The sequence below is a fragment of the Saccostrea cucullata genome, unplaced genomic scaffold (genome assembly GCF_032062105.1).
Source record: "Saccostrea cucullata isolate Sc308-1 unplaced genomic scaffold, CSIRO_AGI_Scuc_v1 ctg3102, whole genome shotgun sequence".
Classification (NCBI taxonomy): Eukaryota; Metazoa; Mollusca; class Bivalvia; order Ostreida; family Ostreidae; genus Saccostrea; species Saccostrea cuccullata.
The window spans coordinates 39,488-64,798 of record NW_026936242.1 but is presented as its reverse complement, the minus strand read 5'-3'; the positions used below and the strand labels follow the sequence as shown (position 1 = coordinate 64,798).

General features: G+C 35.9%; 1 protein-coding gene and 1 non-coding gene across 2 annotated transcripts in view; both read left to right on the top strand.

Moving 5' to 3' along the window:
* Window positions 1–642: 642 nt before the first annotated feature.
* Window positions 643–25,311, top strand: part of LOC134245072 (uncharacterized) — a gene marked incomplete at its 5' end in the record, with an annotated part of 34,414 nt that continues 9,745 nt past the window's right edge. The window contains 2 exons of the mRNA XM_062727335.1: window positions 643–1,146; window positions 4,025–4,076. Of these exons, the coding sequence (XP_062583319.1) occupies window positions 643–1,146; window positions 4,025–4,076 (556 nt within the window). The remainder of the gene's footprint in view (window positions 1,147–4,024; window positions 4,077–25,311) is intronic.
* On the top strand, window positions 23,939–24,012 carry Trnaa-agc (transfer RNA alanine (anticodon AGC)). Its single transcript has one exon. It is a non-coding gene; the product is annotated as a tRNA-Ala (tRNA).

The following is a 25,311-nucleotide window of genomic DNA, read 5'->3' as shown; positions in this document are numbered from 1 at the left end:
CCTCTATGAATCATTGCCAATTCTTAACATATGGTCTGCTCAAATTGTTCTTGAAAGAATGCATCAACAGTGGATTAAGTGATGGGGATAAATTACTGTGTTCTTATCACATGAAGACAGCTGTTTTTTGGGTGATTCAACTAAACATAATGCCTTATTGGTGTCCCCAGAATCTCCTGCAGTGTTTCTGGGTCTGTTTTAAACTTATCCTGAAATGGGTGTATGAAGGCATTTGTCCAAATTTTTTTATTCCAGAAAACAACATGTTTCTGAGCAAAATTCATGGTCATGCACAAAAAGATTTGTTCATTAGACTCCATGGATTATATGAGAGGGGTTTATCATGCCTGCTTCACAGTCCATCCATCAGGTTCCATGTCATAAGTGTCCTTGAAAATCCTAGGCATTTTGATTATACATATGAATTAAGAAATTCTAAGTTGGTGTTGGAAGTAGATTTATTCGGCGAAATACATCGCAATTTTCAACCTATATTTAACCTACACCACTGTATGAAGTTTTTGAATGCTTTAAGAAGGTTGATAATTTTACCCCTGACACAATATCAGGAATTATTTTTAAGGAAGTGTACATCTTATATACTCCAGGATACAGCTTTTATTTTACTTTACACTTTAACAGATTCCACACCGCTCGAAGAGGATAATTTATGTAGGAATAAAGTGATACATTTAACTGACAAACCATCGCTTTTCATGCTGAAATTAGCTGCCAAGTTTGGGTGTATTTCTGACATGTTGTACATTGCTATGTTTTATTACAAGACATTCAGATACTTTGAAGCTTTAAATATCATAGAATCTACAAAAGCCAAGTTAGCACAGCCATATGTAATGTTAAGGGGAGATATGAATCCACAGGCCTACAAGGCTGTATGGAAACTTTCCTGGTCTACAAAGATGAGAGAGGCTGTAGCATGGGATATTATTCCGAACAATAAAATTTGTTACATTAATGAATTAGTGCTAGAACAACAGTCAGGGTTACAGTGTGGTTTACCATTATTACACATCCCCCTCTATGTTCTCTTACACATGTTAGAGGTCTTGTGTTACAGACATGTAGACCCAGTTAGAACACAAAGAGTTCTAGATGATCTACAAGATCTTGTACACCATGATCCGGGTACATACATATCCGAAGAACAAAAAGACATATCATGGGAGATCCTAGGGATTTGTCAACAGATTACAGGGAATTACCAAGCTGCTCTGTATTCCTACCAACAATCCCTGAAACAAAACATATTCAACAAAATACAAGCCGCTACATTAATGAGGATACAACAAGTCATGGACCTAATCCATAGAGTCTTACATTTTATTATTACATGTAGTTCTTTGAGTACATGTAAATAAATTTTAGAATACGAATTTTTTGGTAATAATTCAACGATTCAAAACTTTTTTACAATGGTAAGAAGCAGCTGTCACAATTTTCCTTGTGAATTGAAAGTCGGTTTTTAACTTAAATTTTTTTATCTTCAAAAATTTAAACCAGAGGCTCACGGGCCTTATAAGTCACCTGAGTAACATGTAACAACTTTCCAACAACTGCATTTGGTTTGACTGTTTTAAACTAAAAGCCTTGAAATTCACAATTTTGAAAGAGGCACCACTGTTTATCATAACTATACACTTAGCATGCTTATTTTGGTTACTTAATACCCAAAGGCAGACTCAGTCTATAACAGAGAGAAAATGCATTTCCACTTTATAACCACCAGTTGTGCACACCAACCCAAAGGAACCACTGACCCTGGGGTCATATATTTCAAAATTTTGGAAATTTTATAAATTTCATTTCATCAGAAATGGGTGATTAATATCAAAGAGAAGATTTCAAAGTATTGCTTTATTTTCAGACTATGTACCCCCCCCCCCCGCGTCTGCAAAACCCCTAACGCAGGGGCCCTGAAATTAACCATTTTGGAAAAGGCATCTTTTTTCATCATAAATATATATTTAGATCATTGGCATTATACCAAAGAGCAAAGAAAAAGATTTCCAAAAGATTCATGTGTTTTCACAATATAATAATTATAGAGTCCCGCCCTAACACCAAATTGGGAAGCTGCATCCTTCCTCATCATAACTATAAATATAGTTCATTGGTTTTATACCCAGGAGCAAAGGAGAAGATTTTTAAAGAATTTATGCATTTTCACTGTATAATCAACAGAGCCCCGCCCTAACACCAGAACCTCTGACCCTGGGGCCATGAAATTCATAATATTGGATCTTTCATCATGTTCTTATTGTATTTTTTTCTAAAAACAAGAAATAATCAGTTCACATTGTCAGTGCAATTGTTCTATATTGTACCTTAACAGGTTCCTAAGGATTGGGGCTGAAAATCGAACCACAGATTACAGCGATTAAAAATCATTAATAAGATACGAAACTTCCTTCCTATATTCTGCATATTCCCGCATCCCAACACGATCGTCCTTTCTCCACCGTTCATCGTCAAAGCGGCCTTGTGGTAGGGCGCTCGCTTTGTGATCGTCAATCGTTAACGTAAGAGAAGTCCATAATACTTACATTTTCCTACGGGTATTTTAATTAAGACCATAAATCCGAGGTCTCTTTTCGCAAAAGAAAAATTCCAAAATAATGTATCCAAAATAAATAGTTAAATTTTTTAATCTGCATATGCCTAGTATATAATTGTAAGGTTAATTTTCAATTTATTCTAAATGTGCAGTATGAACATTGATAAGTTGTGGGTTAGATGTAAGTATCCAGTTCATATGTAAAACAAGTAAATCTCGTTAGTTATGGAAGTACCGAGCTGATATTAAGGTATCATAAAGATAATTGACCAATAATGAAAATGAACGTTGTAGTTCCTAATGTATAAAATTATAATTTTTGTTCTTTGAATTTTCCTTCCAGTCTATTCTTTTTACAATATTGGTAACTGTGCCAGGTGCAAATTTACATACTTTGTAAAGAAATAAAGGTTTATGTCAGGAACAAATATGAAGCTACTTCTTGGTGACAGAAGTTTAGCTTTAAAAATAGGATACACCTCCTCTGATCTGCTTCCGTTAATTGTTTTTGCTAGTTTTATTGGGGAATATCACTTGGTGATTAGCATTATTTGCATACTGTTATTCAAGAAAATTCACTGGAAGTTCAAAAATAAATGAATAAATAAATAAAAATGTACACGTACAAGAAAAAATATCCAAGAAATGGAAAAAAAAACTTTAAATTATTTAAGTAAATAAAATTGATGGGAGAAGAAAATTCCCTGGAAAATTCTCATAAATTTTCTCATGACTTTTACATTTAATCAAAAGTTCTTAATTCTTAGTGCTGAAATTAGAATGTGTCAGATTTTTATGCAACTCGACTTTTTGACTAGGAAACTTTTTTCTCATATATTTATATAGAAACTACAGCTACATGTAGTAATTACGTGCAACTAAATTTACAGTAAGCTGTCTGAGTGACCTTGTAAGGGGGGTTCATATAATTCAGATCAATCTTCATTATATTGTAGATAGATTGATTTATTGTTTGTTGTTTAACGTCCTCTCAAGATTTTTTCACACATGGAGACGTCATCGTATGCCGGTGAAGGGCTTCAAATTTAGATTTATACTTGACACTAAGGGCCATTAAGCAGTAGGGTTCTTTAACGTGCCAACGCCTACCGCGACATGAAACCTACATTTTTAAGGTCATACCAAAAAGACTCGTGGCTTTCACTTCTAATACCGAGCGTTTAGCAAAGGAACAGTCACTATCTATGTTCACATCTTAGTTTGACGCGGCGCCGCGAACGAGAATAGAACCCGGTCCTCACGTATTATATTGTAGATGTAGAAATCTAAATTTTAAGCACAACTGCTGTGTTCATTGATATCGATAAACGTCGTTATGGAAGGCAACTAAATTTAAGATAAAATGATGTAGAAATCTAGAAATTATTTATTTTACACACTAAAACAAGTAGATTAATTTACTCAAGGGATTTCCTCTTCTAATTGAAGAATTCTTCCTCTTTCCTGAACATAATGTGAAAATGGCTTCTTATAGTTGGAGGTAAGTATAAAAATGAGATTTGTATATGTTATTATGAATATGATTATAACCACGCATTTCTTAAGATTCTAAACTTTAATGATGTAAATCTTGAGGACTGTTGGAAAGTAAAAATGATTACGACCTGTATTCTTATAGGCCTTGATACACATTAACGCAATAGTTATATGTATCATATACCGCCAATATATACCTAAAATGTTAATTTTTAAAACTATTGCCCTGTCTCTAATTATTATTGGATTCAAGTGTGAATCCGAATGCCCGGCGTGATATATATTCAAACTTATCACATTAAAGAGACACTACCAAAAAAAACCCTGTTAACTAAATTATTTTCATGCAAAATTAACAGGGTATTCAATCTTTTTTTTAACAGTAATTTGGGTATCCAGCATTTATCCGAGTCTGTGTTTGTGGGACTATGTCACAAAGTTGGGACCTCTCAACAAGTGACCATGAGGAGAGAACTGCTAGACATGGACGAGATGGTGAAAAATCAAGCAATTTTTACAAGTGAAAAAACGATAACGATAATAAGTGGCAGTTTTAAGGAAGGATTCAGGCTAATGGAGTCAGATATAGACTTGATGATCTGGCGAAAAGACCACAATATAATCTGGGACTTGGACCAGGCTCAGAATTATGGCTTAAGCAGAAAAACACTGATTCTCAGTGTTTGTTCGGAAAGTCCACCTGGATTTGCTTTACTGGAATTATTGACAGAAACTGGCAATGAATCTACAGAGAATGCATGCATAAGAATCAATGACAGACTCTATATATCAAGTTCTGAATTCAGAAGAATAAAAAATTCTGCTTATATTCCTGATTCTATGGAACATGGTCCTTGTGTCAACGGTATTCTTGGGGAATTTGAATTTGACTTCGCCCACTGTTTTGTCTGTGACTTTTGGCCCCCTCCCGCTTTCCAATGGAGAAACAGGTGTCACTCATGGCCTCCGCCTCCTATCATTGATGAAATAGTCCGAAAAGGGTGCCATTTTGTAGCAGTAGGACACAAATTAGGAAATCATGCTGACAAAGAATGGAGAATTTCCTTCTCGTTGGCAGAGCAATATCTAGTTTCCTCTATGAATCATTGCCAATTCATAACATATGGTCTGCTCAAATTGTTCTTGAAAGAATGCATCAACAGTGGATTAAGTGATGGGGATAAATTACTGTGTTCTTATCACATGAAGACAGCTGTTTTTTGGGTGATTCAACTAAACATGATGCCTTATTGGTGTCCCCAAAATCTCCTGCAGTGTTTCTGGGTCTGTTTTAAACTTATCCTGAAATGGGTGTATGAAGGCATTTGTCCAAATTTTTTTATTCCAGAAAACAACATGTTTCTGAGCAAAATTCATGGTCATGCACAAAAAGATTTATTCATTAGACTCCATGGATTATATGAGAGGTGTTTATCATGCCTGCTTCACAGTCCATCCATCAGGTCCCGTGTCATAAGTGTCCTTCAAAATCCTAGGCATTTTGATTATACATATGAATTAAGAAATTCTAAGTTGGTGTTGGAAGTAGATTTATTCGGCGAAATACATCGCAATTTTCAACCTATACTTGACCTACACCACTGTATGAAGTTTTTGAATGCTTTAAGAAGGTTGATAATTTTACCCCTGACACAATATCAGAAATTATTTTTAAGGAAGTGTACATCTTATATACTCCAGGGTACAGCTTTTATGTTACTTAACGGTGTAACAGATTCTATACCGCTCGAAGAGGATACTTTATGTAGGAATAAAGTGATATATTTAACTGACAAACCATCGCTTTTCATGCTGAAATTAGCTGCCAAGTTTGGGTGTATTTCTGACATGTTGTACATTGCTATGTTTTATTACAAGACATTCAGATACTTTGAAGCTTTAAATATCATAGAATCTACAAAAGCCAAGTTAGCACAGCCATATGTAATGTTAAGGGGAGATATAAATCCACAGGCCTACAAGGCTGTATGGAAACTTTCCTGGTCTACAAAGATGAGAGAGGCTGTAGCATGGGATATTATTCCGAACAATAAAATTTGTTACATTAATGAATTAGTACTAGAACAACAGTCAGGGTTACAGTGTGGTTTACCAGTATTACACATCCCCCTCTATGTTCTCTTACACATGTTAGAGATCTTGTGTTACAGACATGTAGACCCAGTGAGAACACAAAGAGCTCTAAATGATCTACAAGATCTTGTACACCATGATCCGGGTACATACATATCCGAAGAACAAAAAGACATATCATGGGAGATCCTAGGGATTTGTCAGCAGATTACAGGGAATTACCAAGCTGCTCTGTATTCCTACCAACAATCCCTGAAACAAAAAATATTCAACAAAATACAAACCGCTACATTAATGAGGATACAACAAATAATGGACCTAATCAATAGAGTTTAACATTTTATAAATACATGTAGTACACTGAGTACATGTAAATAAATTTTAGAATAAGATTTTTTGGTAAAAATTCAAAACTTTTTGACAACGTGGTAAGAGGCAGTGTTACAACGCACTTTGAAAAATTACGCACTTTGAAAGAAAAATTCAAAGTGCGTTAAATTTTAGACCAAGCTAACACACTTTCAAAAAAATAAAAGAAAATAATATCGACCATATTAACGCACTTTGAAAAAAAAAGCTCGATCAATGTTCTTACAAATAATTGGTATAATATATAATTGACCATGGTTGGATGACTTGTTTTTTGTGATTAGGTCACTTCAGGACATGAAGTATTGAATATTTAAATATTTTAGGTTTTGATAAATGTTATAAAGGGAAATGGGTCTTCAAGAAAAAATAGAGAGATGATTGTTTTATATCATTATCCATTTCTAGTCTGTAATAAGTAGATGTAAAGGGGTGTGCTAAAAGTGAACGACTTAAAGCATTGAATTTATTTTAAGATAAAGAGGACAAATTGATTTTTCAAAACTATTAAAGTTCTTTCTCTCTCATGAATACGTTTTACTATGCTTAAAATTTTCTAGTTTTCATCTGTTTTATGTTAACTCATTTATTGAAAGTTTTCAACATCATACAAGTTACATATGCACATATATATGTTTTTGTTTGGGGTATAGCATAGGCATTGGAATCAGGCGGAGGGCAAGGGGAGGGGGGGGGGGCTGAGCCTTCCACTTATTTTGGAAAGATATACATCATATAAGCATTGAAAATGCGGCCTACCCTTTTTGGGGTTTATTACTACCCTCCACCGTTTTAATTGTTACTGACGCCTGTGTATTGGAATGATAAAGATTTGGACTGAGAGATCTTCTATCCGTCTTCTCCACTTCTGGACGGCAGTTAATCAATGCATAAGTTTTTTGAAAGATAAATAACTAATAAAATCTTTCCATTACTAAAATCTGTTTTTAACAAAAAATTTTTCTAAGTGCGTTAAGGGTCTCCATGGTAAAATACATTGATGTAAACTTTTAACGCATTTTGATTTTTTTTTTCAAAGTGAGTTGATTTTGTCCCAATTCTAACGCACTTTGAAAAACTTTTTCAAAGTGCGTAATATTTTCAAAGTGCGTTGCCACAAGGCGGCTATCACAATTTCCCTTGTGAATTGAAAGTTGTTTTTTACGTTATTATTTCATCTTAAAAATTTAAATAAATACATAAAAAGAAAAAATAAAGGGGAAATTCAAATTTTCAAAGTTTTGTAGACCTTTTAATGCTTTATTATGCATTGTGTTTATATAAAAGGAAGTTTTGTAATAGGTTTGGTAGTAAAGTTCATATAACATGAGTGACGTCAACGAGTACCCGGTTAACCGGGTACCCGATTGAGTGTCCGAGTATCGAAAATACTAAAATTGGTAATCGGTTATTCGGATGTATATTTTTCATCTTTCAAAGAAGACATTTTTATTTGAAACTTCATGCAGTCATGCAAATGCAGTATGCACTGTCCATGTATTTACAGTAATTAGTGTCATCTCAGGTGCGGATCCAGAAATTTTTACCAAGGGGGGGGGGTCCACCCAAGTAAAAAAAAATCCAATCCCAGAAATTTCTTGACAAGCAAAAAAATAAAAATAAGAAGAGAACCTGAAATCGCCCAAACGTCAAAAACCTATTTCTCATTTCATATTCTGCATTATAAAAAACAATCATAATTATATATTTTAATATTTTATGCTGATTTAAGAATTTTAGTTCTCGGGGGTTGGGGGGGGGGGGGGTAAGTGGGACCTCGGTTACGGAAAAAAAATTGAACACAGTAATGCTAGTAAATCATGGATCATTATGATCACTTTGAAAATATGAGAAAAAAAATTTTTAAAAGAAAAAAGAAAGAGGATGATGACCAAACCAATAATAAAAAGTGTATTTAAAGTGAATAAATGTAGAGCGCGACAAGAGCGGATTTAGACAGGGCTCACTACAGTTCCAGAGAGAGAGAGAGAGAGAGAGAGAGAGAGAGAGAGAGAGAGAGAGAGAGAGAGGGGAGAGAGAGAGAGAGAGAGAGAGAGAGAGAGAGAGAGGGAGAGAGAGATAGAGAGTTGCTGATAATTGGATTTTTTGCAACCTTGATTAAATTGCAAATGAGCTCGAGTATTTTATAAAACTTATGCAGTCTTTGCTACTGACATGCATAGCCTGATACATAAAAGGGGGGGGGGTGGGAGTTCAAAATATTTTGAACTTTTTAGAGTTTCAATTTCAAGTAGATGGACGGTCGGTTATCTTTTACTCTCTACGATAATAACAGGGTAAGTGAACACTTGTCAAAACAAAAGAGTAACAAAAAATAAACTGAAAACATATCAAGTGATCTATAAAACAATTGTCGTACATTTACGATGAACCACAAATAGCCACGTTGTGACCGTGCAGTATATTTGTTTTCAAACATTCCGAATGATTTATAACGGAATCATCATTTTAATACGAAATATAATCTCACATTACCAAATCCGATAGGTAAAGACGTCTACTTTAATATACACATGTGCATGTATATTTAATTTAAACACTAACTGAATCACTTTTTACAAAAGGCTATTAGGACCAATCTAGAGAGAAAAACTGCACTTTTTGAAAAGGCGTAATAACGCGAAAAAGGCGTTATAACGCCTTTTCAAAAGGCATTATTACGCCTTTTCATTCCAAAAAGCGTTATTACGCCTTTTTAAAAGGCCTAATAACGCCTTTCTAAAAGGCGTTATTACGCCTTTCTATTCTTAAAGGCGTTATTACGCCTTTCCATTCTAAAAGGTGTTATTACGCCTTTCTTAAAGGCGTTATAACGCCTTTCCAAAAGGCGTTATTACTCTTTTATAAAAGGTGTTATTACGCCTTTATAAAATACATTATTACGCCTTTCCAAAAGGCATTAATACGGCTTTATTTTAAATATATGACTCAAAATATTTAACCCAACCGAGGGGCGGGGTGTGATAGGGTGGGGGGGGGGCAGAAATCATACCTTTGAGACATGAATTTTACAATTTGATATAGGACTTATTTCTCAAAAAATAATTTCAACAGATAACAATTAGTTTTCCAGGAAAAAAGATTTTTAAATGCGTCAAAGTTTTTCAATGTTGAACCAACTTAGTCCTTCTTAAATACCAGACACACCTCTACCAAGGATCATTGATTTCAATTGCTCATTATACCTATGCAAATAGTTTGCCTGCGTTTTTCCAAGAAGAGAGAAAAATATCTTCAAATGAAATGGATTTTATTCATGGCAAGAAAAGCTCCAAGATACATCTGCCTATATCGTATCTTCACAAGTAGAATGTTGCCTTCTCTTAATACGAATGCAAACAGTTGTCAGTGACATGTGCAGGAATATAGAGAATTGCCTAAATAAAGATGGTTTTAATTACATCTTTCATATATTTATTAACAAATAATAACGCCTTTCCATTTTCCTTTTCAAGTAAGCCAGTACTACGAGTGCAGATGGGGTAACCCCCCCCCTCTTCACAGACACACATTTAGATATTATAATTATAACTATTGGGTGCTTGGTTTCTGAACATTTTGTTGCAGTGAGTAAAAACTGTGGCAAATTATTGCATTTAAACAAAGTTTTACCAAGAAGTCCCCCCCACAAGTTTGACCAGTAGAGTGGGGGTGGTGTTGGTGGTTGGGGGTGGGGTGGGGGGTTAAAAAGCACGGGCCTGTTAAATGTAAAATAATGGTTCTTCAAAAGGCGAAAGAACCCATTTGGAAAGACAAAATAATGCCTTTTTAAAAGGCAAAATAGCGTCTTTTATAATTAGAGAGGCGTAAAAACAAACTAGATGCTGTCATGAGACAGTAATACCCGCACTATGGTGTTTGCCTCTAAATATACACTCATTCATATTGGACTTTCCAAGGAAGAAGTCAAAATAATTCTATAATTATAACCGTACATGTATTCGTCAAATTGAACATAAAATTTTCAGATGACCATATCAACTCTGAGCCTCACATATGTATTTTAAAATACTTAATTCATAACCAGTCTGAAATAACAGAATTTAATTAATGATTGAAGTAAATTACTTAATTAGATTCAAATAAATAATTTTCCCATAATTTGGAACTTTTTAAATTTACTTTCTCAACGACATAAAATATTATTTTAGTACAAAGCGTTTTTGATGAATTTATCAAAATGTGCAAACTGATTTTAGTATTTGGTCGGGAAAAAAACCCATTGAAAATACAACCCGATTAATTTGTCAATGCCTATCTCCCCCCCCCCCCACACACACACACACACTCTCTCTCTCTCAATCTCACTTTTTTTAAAAAAACATAGTTTAGTTTATTATGATAGTTTGAAATTTGTTCTTGTACTAAACAGTTTTATTTTTTACATTCACATTGGGTTTGCGTCACCCATTATCATATTTATAGATATCACCTCTCGGCACACCTCGGCCAATTCATACTGGCAACGGAATCAGCAAAGGTTTGTCGAATGAGATTATTTAGCACATGTATGATGACGATGCAGTGTGGTCAGTTAAAATCATTTGTGTTTTAATTGGATTATATGGATTATATTTCATGAATTCGTTGTCACGACCTAAGACATTCGGTAAGTACAAGATTTAGTATAGATTGCATAAAAATAAATAAATGCAAATGGTTAGGTTGAAGTTCAAAAAGGGTCAACATGGTCAAAGATCATCGCATGCCACAGTCGACAAATTTCACATTGTCAAGTTATCTCCCGTTGCGGACATTCAGTATATAACAGACGCAGATCCAGAATTTTTTTTTTTCAGAAAGGGGGGGGGGGGGGTGTCACACCTCAGTCAAAAAAATCAGCCCAAGATTTCCTGAGATGGAAATAAAAAAAAATAATAAAAACAATGATGGTGGAGTCCCTGTTTTCTAAGGGGGAGGATGTCCAAAGTCATTTTTATTCTCTACAGTACATATATAGTCTTATTTAAATAACTGCTAATTCCAGGGGGGGGGGGGGGGTCTGATCTCCCTAGCCACTGACTCCCTGTACCTGAAATGACAATTGATCTTCTGACTCCATAATAGTAGAAAAATTTTTCATTTGACTATTTATACATATTTTGTTTCCTATGTTTATGTATTTTTGTTTGTCCACGGAAACTTTAACCTTGCCCATATTTTTTAAGTGGATTGGGCTATACACATGGCTTCAATATTTCATAGGTAAATTTCTTTTGGCAAAACCTTTTAATGGGTACCACCAATTTTGACATCTTGATCTCTTGACCTTGGAGTTTGACCCAATTTTACAAGAAAAATACCTTGAACTTGGCGTAAGTTTTGAACAGGTGGTGCTAGGACTTTCATGCTCTTACATGTGTAATCATTGTGAACTTTCAACAGGTATAATTATTTTTGACCTAGACCTTAGAGTTGAATCCAATTTAACTTTTAATTAACCTTGGCAATAACTTTTGAGCAGGTGAGGAAAATCTAGGGATTTCTCCCTTTTTTCACATTTGTATTCCTTGTGACAAGACTTTCCCTTTGATACCAACAATTTAGACCCTTTGACCTTGACCTTGGAGTTTGACTTACATTTGAGAAACTTCAACCTTTGCCAAAAGCTGCCATAACAGTTGCTGTCACAACAAACAAACAAATTACTAAAAAAAAACACAGAATACATGTACATATTTTATATTCAACAGATATACATCTGGTCATATCTCTAGTTCTCCCTTGAATGAGACATGGTGATATAAATTTTAAAAAATAATTATAAGAGTTGAAAAGGTTGTGCATATTGAAATATACTAAGCTCTGCGGATGAATTAGATATACCAGTTTAGCTTTATTTTGCTACCCAAAGCACCTTGATTAACTATTTATAAGCATACTGTTTTCTGAAATGTACTGATTTCTGTTGTCCATCTGTTTATCTGCAAACTTTTCACATTAACTTCTTAAGAACCACTGGGCTAATTTCAACCAATTTACATTTAAATATGCAGGGTACTTTTTAAGCGCCCGGATCGATAGATCCCCGGCGTATATTGTTTTTGTCCTGTCTGTTTGTCTGTTTATCTGTTTGTCTGTTTGTCAACTTTAACCTTGGCCATAACTTTTGAACAATAAGGGATAGAGACCTTCATATTTGGTAAGCATACTCCACTAATAAAGTCCTTTCAAATGACTTCAAGGTCAATGACCTTGTGACCTTGACTAAGACTTATATGCTAAAAATAGCTTTTTCCACTGTTTGTCATAACTTTTGAACCATAGGAGATAGGGACTTCATATTTGGTATGCATACTCCACTAATAGAGTCCTTTCAAATGACATCAAGGTCAATGATCTTTTGACTTTGACTGTGACCTATATGCTAAAAATAGCTTTTTACACTTTTTGCCATAACTTTTGAACCATCAGAGATAAGGACTTCATATTTGGTATGCATACTCCACCGATTAAGTTCTTTCAAATGACACCATGGTCAATGACTTTGTGACCTTGACTGTGACCTATATTCTAAAAATAGCTTTTTCCACTGTTTGTCATAACTTTTGAACCATAGGAGATAGGGACTTCATATTTGATATGCATACTCCACCGATAGCGTCCTTTCAAACGACGGCAAGGTCAATGATCTTGTGACCTTGACTGTGACGGATATGCTAAGAATAGCTCTTTACACTTTTTGCCACAACTTTTGAACCATAGGAGATAGGGACTTCTTATTTAGTACGCATACTCCACTGATTAAGTTCTTTCGAATGACACCATGGTCAATGACCTTGTGACCTTGACTGTGATCAATATGCTAAAAGAAGATTTTTTTAACTTTGTTGCCGCCGGGCGCGTAGTGTTTCACAAACACATCTTGTTCCAACATAAATCTTCTTCTCAAGAACAGCAAAGACATTTATTGTCCCCATTTTTGCTAAAGGTAGGGTACATTAAATCTCATTTGTTTGTCAATCTGCCCATCTGTCACAATAAATTTAACCTTGGTCATCATGGTCGTATATTTTGAATGAGAAGAGATAGGACTTTTATATTAAACATGTGTATTAGTATTAAATGGGACAATACCATTCTACATACACTATGATTTTCATTACCCATGATCTTGAAGTTTGACCTAATTTCCTTAAAAAATTAATTGCTTTGAATTGATCATTTTGAAAGATAAATGAAAGGGCATTCATATTACCTGTGATAAGACCTTCCAAAATGTATCATGACTTTTTGACTCTGTGACCTTGACCTTGAAGTTTAACTTAGTTTTCATTAATGTTGTATTTCCTTTTCATTGAGAAGAGATTTGACTTTCACATTTCAAGTGAACATTACCCATAACAAGAGGCTCCCGTAAACATGCTATGATTTTTTACACCTTGACCTTGATGTTTTAACAAAATTTCAAAAGAGTGAACTCTCCCAAAAGATGATAAGACCACTGTTTAAAACAAAAAAGGAGTTTAGGGAAGACTGGGCTTTTTCCATAAAAAACGTCATTTTTCAACCCTCATTTGACCCCCCGGGCAAAATCAAAATTCCGAAACCGAACTGCACATCTACATGACCCAACCAACCATCTCCCAAAGATGATTAGGATGCTGAATAAAATGTAAGAGGAGTTCAGGGAAGATGGAGCTTTTTCCATAAAAAACATCATTTTTCGACCCTTATTTGACTCCTCGGGGCAAAATCAAAACTCTGAAACCTACCTGCACATCTGCATGACCCCACCAACCATCTCCTAAAATATGATTAGGCTGCTGAATAAAATGTAAGAGGAGTTCAGGGAAGATGGAGATTTTTGCATAAAAAAGTCATTTTTCGACCCCCATTTGATCCCCCAGGGCAAAATCAAAATTCCAAAACCTTACTGCACATCTACATGACCCCACCAACCATCTCCCAAAAGCTGGTTAGGCTACTGAGTAAAATGTAGAAGGAGTTCAGTGAAGACGGGGCTTTTTGGACAAAAAACGTCATTTTTCGACCCCCATTTGACCCCCCGGGGCAAAATCGAAAATCCAAAACCTTACTGCACATCTACATGACCCCACCAACCATCTCCCAAAAGATGATTAGGCTACTGAGTAAAATGTAAGAGGAGTTCAGGGAAGACGGAGCTTTTTGCTTAAAAAACGTCATTTTTCGACCCCCATTTGACCCCCTGGAGCAAAATCAAAATTCCGAAAGCTTACTGCACATCTTCATGACCCCACCAACCATCTCCCAAAAGCTGGTTAGGCTACTGAGTAAAATGTAGAAGGAGTTCAGGGAAGACGGGGCTTTTTGGACAAAAAACGTCATTTTTCGGCCCCCATTTGACCCCCGGGGCAAAATCGAAATTCCAAAACCTTACTGCACATCTACATGACCCCACCAACCATCTCCCAAAAGCTGGTTAGGCTACTGAGTAAAATGTAGAAGGAGTTCAGGGAAGACGGGGCTTTTTGGACAAAAAACATCATTTTTCGACCCCCATTTGACCCCCCGGGGCAAAATCGAAAATCCAAAACCTTACTGCACATCTACATGACCCCACCAACCATCTCCCAAAAGCTGGTTAGGCTACTGAGTAAAATGTAAGAGGAGTTCAGGGAAGACGGAGCTTTTTGCTTAAAAAACGTCATTTTTCGACCCCCATTTGACCCCCCGGGGCAAAATCGAAATTCCAAAACCTTACTGCACATCTACATGACCCCACCAACCATCTCCCAAAACCTGGTTAGGCTACTGAGTAAAATGTAAGAGGAGTTCAGGGAAGACGGAGCTTTTTGCTTAAAAAACGTCATTTTTCGACCCCCATTTGACCCCCTGGGGCAAAATCAAAATTCCAAAACCTTACTGCACATCTACATGACCCCACCAACCATCTCCCAAAACCTGGTTAGGCTACTGAGTAAAATGTAGATGGAGTTCAGGGAAGACGGGGCTTTTTGGACAAAAAGCGTCATTTTTCGACCCCCATTTGACCCCCCGGGGCAAAATCGAAATTCCAAAACCTTACTGCACATCTACATGACCCCACAAACCATCTCCCAAAAGATGATTAAGCTACTGTGTAAAATGTAGGAGGAGTTCAGGGAAGAAAAGTGTGACAGACGGACGGACGGACGGACATGAGTAACAACAATATACCCGAACTTTCTTTAGAAAGTGCGGGTATAATGATGGCTATAGCTAGTATTAAATATTTATTTTTTTTTCTCTCTAGATTAGTCCTAATAGGCTTTCGTTATTTTTAGCAATATATCTATTTAAAATATAAAAAAAAACTAGATGCTGTCATGAGACAGTAATACCCGCACTAAGGTGTTTGCCTCTAAATACACGCTCCTACATATTGGGCGGCTTTCAAAGGAAATAGTCAAAATAATTCTATAATTTACATGTATTAATCAAATTGATTATGAAATTCTCAGACCCTGTGACCTATAACTCAGAACCTCTTATATTTATTTTATACATGCTTAATTCATTATATACAAGTCTGAATTTTATTAATGATGTAAATTCATGCACGGATCTGTCAGGGGGGGGGGGGGGGGGGGGGGGGAGAGAGAGCCCCCCCCCCCCCCCTTGGAATTTACAAGGTTAAAAAATGTATACACTAAAACAAGGAAAAAGTTACAATGGACCCCCCTTTGAAAATGCAGATCCCCCCCCCCCTGGTAAACACGAATATGTGTAAAATAGGTATGAAAAGTTAAACATTTGCGGCAATAGAAGTCACCACTACCCCTTACCCACCTCCACGATATAGGTTTTTGACGTTTGGGTGAGATTTACTTTAGGTTTTTTTTTGATTGTCAATTTCTGGGATAGGATTTTTTTTGACTGAGGTGGACCTCCCCCCCCCACCGGAAAAAAATTCTGGATCCGCGTCTGAAATTATATATGTTTTGCTCATAATAGGACCTTTTTAAATTTACTACCCCCCCCCCCCTCGACGCCACAATCACACAGCACATACTTTTTGGAATAGGCTAGATGGAAAAGGTTTGTTAAAATTTAAAATCGTTTGTAATGAATTAATTTAAAATTTGTTCTTGTACTATACATGTGAACATGTAAATTTCTACATTACATCACGTTGCGTCACCCATTATGATATTTATAGATTAAACACCATTTGGCACACCTCGGCCGATTCCCACTTCATCTGATAAGGTGACGGAATCGACGAAAGTTCGCCAAAATGGCACATGGTTGCAGTCTGGAGTGCATTGGATTAATTCATTTTGTGTTATAATTGGATTTATATTTCATGAAGTTTACGAGACACAGGGAGTCGGTAAGTAGAAGTCAATGATTAGGTTAAAGTTTAAAAAGGGTCAAAGATCATCCCATGTCACACTAGACGAATTTCATATTGTGAAGTTATCTCCCATTGTCGATGTGACATTCAGTTACTGCCAATACTGGTGCGGATCCAGAATTTTTTTAGGGAGTAGGGAGGGGGGTTCACATCTAAGTCAAAAAATTCCAGCCCAGAATTTCGTGACAAGCAGGAGAAAAAAAATGAAAACAAATAAACAAATAAAAAAACAATGATAGGGAGGTCAATGTTTTCTAAGTTTATAGGGAGAGGAAGTCAAGAGTCATTTTTTACTTGCTACAGTATATAGTCTTGTTTAAATAACAAAGCAAATGCAAGATGGGGGGGGGGAGGGAGGGGGGGGGATTCCAATCTTCCTACCCACTTCCTGTCCCTGAAATAACAATCTATTTTGTGATTCCAGTTTAATAGTATATTTTTTTTCCATTTGACTAATTATTATACATGTACATATTTTGTTTCTTGTGTTTATAGTATGTCTGTCTATAAGTCTGCAAAAATTAAATCCTAGCTAGCTTGCCCATAAATTTTAAGTGGGATGGGCTATACATATAGCTTCCACATTTTATAGGTTTATTTCTTGTGACAATTTAATAAGACCTTTTATTTGGGTACCATTAATTTTTACCTCTGATCGCTTGACATGGGATACACATTTTTACAAGAAAAATACCAAACTTTAAACTCTGCCTAATTTTTGATCAGTAGGTGCTAGGGCTTTCATACTTATCATGACATATTGTATTCATTTTGAACTGTCAACAGGAAATATGTTTGACCTTGACCCTAGAGTTTGAACCACTTAAAAAAAAAATTAACCTTGGCAATTAACTTTTGAAAAGGAATTACTAGAGATTTCTTTATTTAACATAGACTTTCTTCTGACACTAACAATTTGAACCCTTGACCTTTGAGTTTGACATATATTTGAGAAACTTCAACCTTCGCCATAGGCTTCCATACTGGGACATCAGTGTTTCACAAACACATCTTATCTACATTATTATTTGGTGGTGTCTCCATATGAGGGAAGATGTATTCACAACAAACAAACAAATTACTAAAGAAAATATAAAACATAAATATGTTGGTCATGCATATCTCTGTATGAAAAAAAACAGCTTTTCAAATACTCCAACCATATTGTAACCCTTTCAAAACACTCATTTGAGCTTTTTTTGTTTCCTTAGCATATAATGTCTGTCGTGACGTGTTGTCCATCTGTTTGTCTGAAAACTTTTTACATTTTTAACTTCTCTAGAACCACTGGGCGAATTTTACCCAATTCATATAGAAATATGTACATTTGTATGTCAGACTCAGTCCATCTGTCTCAAAAAATTTAATCTTGGTTATCACGGTCATATCTACAGAATGAGAAGAGACATTCATATTAAAATTATTATTAGTATATTTACCTGTGAGAATGGCATGTTTTTTTTTTACATGTGACCTAGAAGTTTGACCAACTTGCAAAAAAATTAAGTTGTTATAAATTCATCATTTTGAAAGAGAAAAGTTAGGGCATTCATATCATAATGCATGTTTATTATTACCTGTGATAAAGACCTTTCCAAATATTTTTACACTGTGACCTTGACCTTGAAGCGATCAAGCCTAACCTACTTTTCAAAAATGTTGCATTTGCTTATAACTTTTGATTGAGATGAGATATGACTCTCACATTTGACATGTACATAAATTACTCATAAGAATTCAAGGTGTTTCCCAGCATGCAATGTTTTTTTTATGCGCCCCAATTTTTTAGGGGCGCATATTGTTTTTGTCCTGTCTGTTTGTCTGTTTATCTGTTTGTCTGTTTGTCTGTTGTCAAGTTTAACCTTGGCCAATACTTTTGAACCGTAAGAGATAGAGACTTCATATTTGGTATGCATACTCCTCTAACAAAGTTCTTTCAAATGACATCAAGGTCAATGACCTTGTGACCTTGACGACTTATATGCTAAAAATAGGTTTTTCAAGTGTTGGTCATAACTTTTGAACCATAGGAGATAGGGACTTCATATTTGGTATGCATACTTCACTAAATAGGTTCTTTCAAACAACACCAAGGTCAATGATCATGTGACCTTGACTGTGACCTTTATACTAAAAATAGCTTTTTCCACTTTTTGCCATAACCTTTGAACCAGTAGGAGATAGAGACTTCATATTTGGTTTGAATACTGCACTGATAAAGTTCCTTCAAATGACATGAAGGTCAATGACCTTGTGACCTTAACGGTGACCTATATGCTAAAAATAGCTTTTTCTACTTTTTGCCATAACTTTTGAACCATAGGAGATAACAACTTCATATTTAGTATGCATACCCTACTAATTAAGTTCTTACAAACAACACCAAGGTCAATGACCTTGACTGTGACCTATATGCAAAAAATATAGCTTTTTGTACTTTGTTGATGCCGGGCGCATAGTATTTCACAAACACATCTTGTTACCCCTTGATGTTGATGTTTTACATAATTTTCAAAATATTTAACCCTCCTAAAAGATTATTAGGCTTCTGAGTAACATTAAGGAAGACTTCAAGTAAGACAGGGCTTTTTGCACAAAAAGCATCATTTTCCGACCCACATTTGACCCCCCGGGGCAAAATCTAAATTCCAAAACCTTACTGCATATCTACATGACCCCACCAACCATCTCCCAAAAGATGATTAAGCTGCTGAGTAAAATGTAAGAGGAGTTCAGGGAAAACAGGGCTCTTTGTTTGAAAAACATTATTTTTCAACCCCCATTTGACCCCCCGGGGCAACATCAAAATTCCGAAACCTTACTGCACATCTACCTGACACCACCAACCATCTCCCAAAAGATGATTAAGCTGCTGAGTAAAATGTAAGAGGAGTTCAGGGAAAACAGGGCTCTTTGTATGAAAAACGTCATTTTTTGACCCCCATTTGACCCCCCTGGGCAAAATCAAAATTCCGAAACCTTACTGCACATCTACATGACACCCCAAACCATCTCCCAAAGGATGATTAAGCTACTGTGAAAAATGTAGGAGGAGTTCAGGGAAGAAGGGGCTTTTTATATAAAAAACGTCATTTTTCGACCCCCATTTGAACCCCCGGGGCAAAATCGAAATTCTGAAACCTTACTGCACATCTACATGACACCACCAGCCATCTCTCAAAAGATGATTAGGCTGCTGAGTAAATTGTAGAAGGAGTTCAAGGAAGAAGGGGCTTTTTGTATAAAAAACGTCATTTTTCGACCCCCATTTGACCCCCAGGGGCAAAATTAAAATTCCGAAACCTTACTGCACATTTACATGACACCCCCAACCATCTCCCAAAGGATGATTAAGCTACTGTGAAAAATGTAGGAGGAGTTCAGGGAAGAAGGGGCTTTTTGTATAAAAAAACGTCATTTTTCGACCCCCATTTGATCCCCCGGGGCAAAATCAAAATTCCGAAACCTTACTGCACATCTACATGACACCCCAAACCATCTCCCAAAGGATGATTAAGCTACTGTGAAAAATGTAGGAGGAGTTCAGGGAAGAAGGGGCTTTTTGTATAAAAAACGTCATTTTTCGACCCCCATTTGATCCCCCGGGGCAAAATTAAAATTCCGAAACCTTACTGCACATCTACATGACACCCCCAACCATCTCCCAAAGGATGATTAAGCTACTGTGAAAAATGTAGGAGGAGTTCAGGGAAGAAGGGGCTTTTTGTATAAAAAACGTCATTTTTCGACCCCCATTTGATCCCCCGGGGCAAAATCAAAATTCCGAAACCTTACTGCACATCTACATGACACCCCCAACCATCTCCCAAAGGATGATTAAGCTACTGTGAAAAATGTAGGAGGAGTTCAGGGAAGAAGGGGCTTTTTGTATAAAAAACGTCATTTTTCGACCCCCATTTGATCCCCCGGGGCAAAATCAAAATTCCGAAACCTTACTGCACATCTACATGATACCCCCAACCATCTCCCAAAGGATGATTAAGCTAGTGTAAAAAATGTAGGAGGAGTTCAGGGAAGAAAAGTGTGACAGACGGACGGACGGACGGACGGACGGACGGACGGACGGACATGAGTAACAACAATATACCCGAACTTTCTTTCGAAAGTGCGGGTATAACAAATGATGGCTAGTATTAAATATTTTAACATGACCCCGGTAAGTTTGAATTAGCTAAGACCTAGCTCGTAAGTTCGTTTTATGTTACGGTTTAAGACATACTTTAATAATAATAATAATAATACTTTATTTAAAGAGGGTAACCCGATAAGTGCAGTGCACTAGTCTTCCTCGGGGCCCTCTAAACACATTCACAATAATACAATTATAAAAACATCGTACAATATTATAATAAATAATACAACATGACTTGAAAATACAAGTACATATACAGATCGATTCAAAGACATGAATTTATATAACTTTTAGTTTCGACATGTTATAATGAATTTTTCCACATCTTTACGAAAAGTTTGTACAGTTGGTGAGAAACGGATATGCAAAGGTAATTTGTTCCATAAATGAACACCGGAATAATGAAAAGAATTTTTAAATTGATTCGTTCGATATTTCGGTAGATGAAGGTCATAGTTTGTTTCAGATCGTAGAAAATAAATACTAGAGGAAATAAATTCAAAGGAGTCTCCTAAATATGTTGGTGTCATACCATGAAGTGTTTTGTACAGTAATACATATTTATGAAAATCAATCAACTCATAAATGGTCAGCCATCCAAGTTTTCAAATAATGGTAGTGAAGGGGCATCATAAGCTACATCTAGAATAATCCGGGCTGCCCTTTTTTGCAATTTAAAAACTCTATCTATGCCAGCACCTGGCGCATTACCCCAAATAGTAAGACAATAATTCAGAGAAGGCAGAATGTATGCATTATAAAATAGTTTTCTCGTGTGTAAGGGAAGAAATTTTTTAATTCTGCGTAAAGTATACAATTTATAAGTCAAAGATTTACAAACTGAGTCAAAGGCTCAAGTGAACTTTTCTGATCACATTTTGTCCGGCGTCCGTCTGTCTAGCTGTCCGTCTGTCTGTCTAGCTGTCTGTCTGTCCATAAACTTTTCACATTTTCGACTTCTTCTCAAGAACTGCTGGGCCAATTTCAACCAAACTTGCCACAAAGCATCCTTGGGTAAAGGGGATTCACATTTGTTCAAATGAAGGGCCACGCCCTTTTACAAGGGGAGAGAATTATGATTTAGAGAAAAATTAATGGCATTTTTTAAAAAATCTTCTTCTCAAGAACCACTGTGCCAGGAAAGATGAAACTCATGTGGAATCATCCTCAGGTAGTGTAGATTCAAGTTTGTTCAAATCATGACCCCCGGGGCTAGGGTGGGGCCAAAATGGCCGACCCAAGTTTTGCATAGGAATATATAGGAAAAATCTTTAAAAATCTTCTTCTCCAGAACCACTGGGCCAGGAAAGATGAAACTCATATGGAATCATCCTCAGGTTGTGTAGATTCAAGTTTGTTCAAATCATGACCCCCGGGCCTAGGGTGGGGCCAAAAGGGCCGACTCAAGTTTTACATAGGAATATATAGGAAAAATCTTTAAAAATCTTCTTCTCAAGAACCACTGGGCCAGGAAAGATGAAACTCATGTGGAATCATCCTCAGGTAGTGTAGATTCAAGTTTGTTTAAATCATGACCCCCGGGCCTAGGGTGGGGCCAAAAGGGCCGACCCAAGTTTTACATAGGAATATATAGGAAAAATCTTTAAAAATCTTCTTCTCAAGAACCACTGGGCCAGGAAAGATGAAACTCATGTGGAATCATCCTCAGGTAGTGTAGATTCAAGTTTGTTCAAATCATGACCCCCGGGCCTAGGGTGGGGCCAAAAGGGCCGACCCAAGTTTTACATAGGAATATATAGGAAAAATCTTAAAAAATCTTCTTCTCAAGAACCACTGGGCCAGGAAAGATGAAACTCATGTGGAATCATCCTCAGGTAGTGTAGATTCAAGTTTGTTCAAATCATGACCCCCGGGCCTAGGGTGGGGCCAAAATGGCCGACCCAAGTTTTACATAGGAATATATAGGAAAAATCTTAAGAAATCTTCTTCTCAAGAACCACTGGGCCAGGAAAGATGAAACTCATGTGGAATCATCCTCAGGTATGTATAGTGTAGATTCAAGTTTGTTCAAATCATGGCCCCTGGGGCTAGGATGGGGCCAAAATAGCTGACCCAAGTTTTACATAGGGACTTATAGGGAAACCTTTTAAAATTATCTTTTCAAGTACTTCAAAGCTATGATTAGTGATATTAATATGGAATCAGCTTCAGGTAGTGTAGATTCTAGTTTGTTCAAATCATGAACCCCTAGGGGGGTTAAAATTTAAGCCCCCCCCCCTCCCCCCCCAGCAATAAACTTTCAGTTCTGATCTGATATGTGCTTTTTCCTAGCCAATGTGCCCAGGTGAGCGCTGTGGCCCCTGGGCCTCTTGTTTCTTGTTGGTATTTAACACCATTTCATTTTTGGAACACCAATTTTCTATCTCACACAAATCAAATTTTAGGGCATTCTCAATCTTTTCTTTATTTTTATGATATGTATGTAAGGTTGCATCATCAGCAAACAGGAAGATCATTTATATACAATAAAAATAATAGGGGACCCAGTATTACTTAGACAGGTCCTAAGACTTTGCCTAAACGTACTTACGACTCTACTTTAGGCAAAAACTTATCAAGATTTATGTTACGAGCCCCTGGTGTATGGAACGTATTACAGCTGTAGAAGTTCGGGCTTTACGGATCGTCAGTGGTAAGAGCAACTGACTAGTAATGCAAGGGTCCCTGGTTCGATTCCCGATCTAGCCATATGTTTTCTTCGTGCATTTCTCCTTTTCATACTAAATTTGGTGGCCAGTGTGTGTGTGTGAGGGGGGGGGTGTTCAGGTTACAGTGTATGTGTAAATTAGTAATTTCTGGCAGTGCCCTAGAACTTGTGTCTTCGAAATTGAAGACTGTTTAAGGAGGGAGAAATGTAAAAGTTTGGGCTTTACAGACCGTGGATATCGGCCTGGATAGCTCAGTGGTTAAAGCACCTGACTAGCAATGCAGGGGTCCCAGGTTCGAATCCCGGTCCAGCTATATGTTTTCTTCGTGCATTTCTCCTTTCCTACTACACATCCTTTAATTTTTGATTTGCTTTAATGATCCTTTTTTATCCTTCATGGTTCATTATCGTAATTCTTTAATTTTTTTTCATTTAGTACACAGTAGTGAAATTGGATGTGTTTGAAACTTTCCGTTTAATTATTAGGTATCACATTGTGAAATCGGATGGACATAGCATTGCCGCTATATCGCTTTTTAAAATACTGTTGAAATGTTCAAAACGGCTTTGTTATTGATTTTATGAAAATTTTTGCTTAAAGTCAGGTATGTGTAAATGAAAAATGTTTTTGTTGGTCTAGGGGTTTCTTTTATAAGTAATTCATTATCCGCACTTACATTAAACGTTAAAACATTGAATGTTATAACATCCCTGGGTTTCAAAAGACCAAAAAGACTAAACTTGTTTTAATAAATAACACACTTGCTATGAATTTACATTTTTACCAAGTAATCGATCACATGATCGGAAAGTTGTCTGAGTAACCGATTATCAAATAAAGACCGATTTGACATTCCTTAAAACATTGATTCTTTTTTACTCTATGTTCATGATTAACAAAATTAAATTGACAAACAAAACATACCACCCTCCATAACTTGTTTTCCAATAAAAAAAAGATTTTTTTTTTCTCTCAAACTTTGTATTCTATGATATAATACATATACAAAGTTTGAACTATTAAGTAAGATCAAGATCTGTTATTTCATTTCAGCATTTCATAATATACATGGTAGTATTACAATATTTGTACATATATTTAAAAAAATCACATCTTTGAAATGATTGTTTAATTGATACAATATTGATCAATTACATTCACATTTATGAAATGATTGTTTAATTGATAAAATATTTAATTTTGACATTCCAGATTTTGTATTTTCTAAGTCTATATTCCTGTTTTATTACTTCTTTACTTTCTATTCGTGTTGCGTGTCACATATAAGACAGTTAAAATAAATTCAATAGAATAACCTTTTAAAATTTTCACAACCAAGACAGACCTAGACCTGTAAAGCATAATGTAATTGTTATCCACTGGACAATAAATTACAAAATTGTATGATATCCCATAATTCTTACTGGTATTTTCAGCTAGCTGGGTAAATAAACACTCATTTGTTTATTTTTTTTTTACCTTTCAATATTTGATATATCTAATATGGCTTATGTCTTGATCTTCTTCTAGAATGTTTGTAATAAAAATTCAATTTGCAGAAATAGACATTATTGTTATTGCATGAATGTAAAACAAAACAAATAGAGGTAAT